General features: G+C 48.8%; 1 protein-coding gene across 1 annotated transcript; it reads right to left on the bottom strand.

Annotated features, from left to right (window-relative positions):
• Positions 1-21: 21 nt before the first annotated feature.
• On the bottom strand, positions 22-1,470 carry Pmar_PMAR000510 (translation elongation factor EF-1, subunit alpha,, putative). Its single transcript, XM_002783862.1, has one exon. It carries the CDS (start codon positions 1,300-1,302, stop codon positions 73-75), a length of 1,230 nt encoding a protein of 409 aa, XP_002783908.1. The 5' UTR covers positions 1,303-1,470; the 3' UTR covers positions 22-72.

Below are 1,470 nucleotides of genomic sequence, written 5' to 3' on the forward strand. Positions count from 1 at the left end.
ATCCTCATCAAATCCGGGATTCAAAAAACTCATCGGCCAGAAAGACCAAATAGTTTCTACATCAACCGACATCTACTTCACCGTCTTAGAGACCGTTGAGGTACATTTACCAAGCATAGCAACTCCGTTACCCTCCATCAGAGCAACACGAGAGAGACCTTCACAGTTCTTATAGGAATCCACCACAAGAGGCTGAATGGGCTCAAAAACAACTTCAGCCATCTCATTGGACTTGAGGGAGTGGGGGTCTTCCATTTTCTTACCACCGGTCTCCTTACCGACCTTCCAATTGATCTTAGCGAGCTTGCAAGCGGAACGACCAGTACGGACGAAAGCAATGGGAGAATAGCCAACCTTGATTTCACCAGGGATGTCCAAGACCTGAATCTGAGCGGTAAAAGACTGGACGTGCTTCAAGGTGGTATCCTTCTTATAGATCATAACGTCACCAACACGTGGCATGTTATCCTTGATCAGACCCTTCACATTGAGGCCAACATTATCACCGGGGAGAGCTTGCTCGTGACGCTTATGATGCATCTCGATGGTGAAGACCTTGCCAGAACAGGGAGTGGCAGGCGTGTGAGTGGGCAAGAAGATAACATCCTCGTTGGGCTTGACAATCCCTTGCTCAATGCGTCCAGTGATCACATCACCAACACCCTTAATCTTGTAGATACCAGACACAGGCATTCTCATAGGAGCATCAGTGACACGTTTAGGAACAGTGGCGAATTTCTCCAGAGCATCGTACAAAGTATCGATGTGGATAACATCCTTGGAGGCAGGCTCACGTACAACATCAACACCCTTCCACCAGTCCATCTTAGTGGACTTCTTGATCAAGTTGTCACCAACCCATCCAGAGATTGGGATCACTGGGACACACTTCTCAATGAAGTCCTTCTTCCAACCAACACGGCCGAGCATGTTCTTCATCTCATCACGGATCTCCTCGTAACGGGCCTGTTTGTATCCGGCAACGTCAGAGTCCATCTTGTTGACACCAACCACGAGTTGCTTAACACCGAGCAAGTTGATCAAACGAGCATGTTGACGAGTTTGACCTTGGATTTCACCAGCCTTGTGGTTGCCCTTGGCGATAGAGGTACCAAAGTTACCATCAGCAGGGACCATGAGGAGAGCCACATCGGCCTGGGAGGCACCGGTAATCATATTCTTGATAAAATCTCTATGACCAGGAGCATCAATAACGGTGTAGTGCCACGAATCAGTAAAGAACTCCTTAGTAGTGCAGGCAATAGTGACACCTCTCTCACGTTCCTCCTTCTGGCGGTCCATGTAGAAAGCGAAGGCGAATGAAGACTTGCCGAGGCGGTCAGCCTCTTGCTTCAGTTTCTCTATCTCTCTCTCGGAAACACCACTCAAGCTCGAACAGGAGGCGACCAGTAGTCGTAGACTTGCCAGAATCGACGTGACCGCAGATCACAATCGACATGTGGGTCTTTT

This window comes from Perkinsus marinus (genome assembly GCF_000006405.1).
Source record: "Perkinsus marinus ATCC 50983 genomic scaffold scf_1104296935772, whole genome shotgun sequence".
NCBI classification, from domain to species: domain Eukaryota; phylum Perkinsozoa; order Perkinsida; family Perkinsidae; genus Perkinsus; species Perkinsus marinus.

Bases quoted from the DNA above. Each gene is read 5' to 3' on its own strand.
- Pmar_PMAR000510 (XM_002783862.1), bottom strand. From the start codon at position 1,302: ATGGACCGCCAGAAGGAGGAACGTGAGAGAGGTGTCACTATTGCCTGC.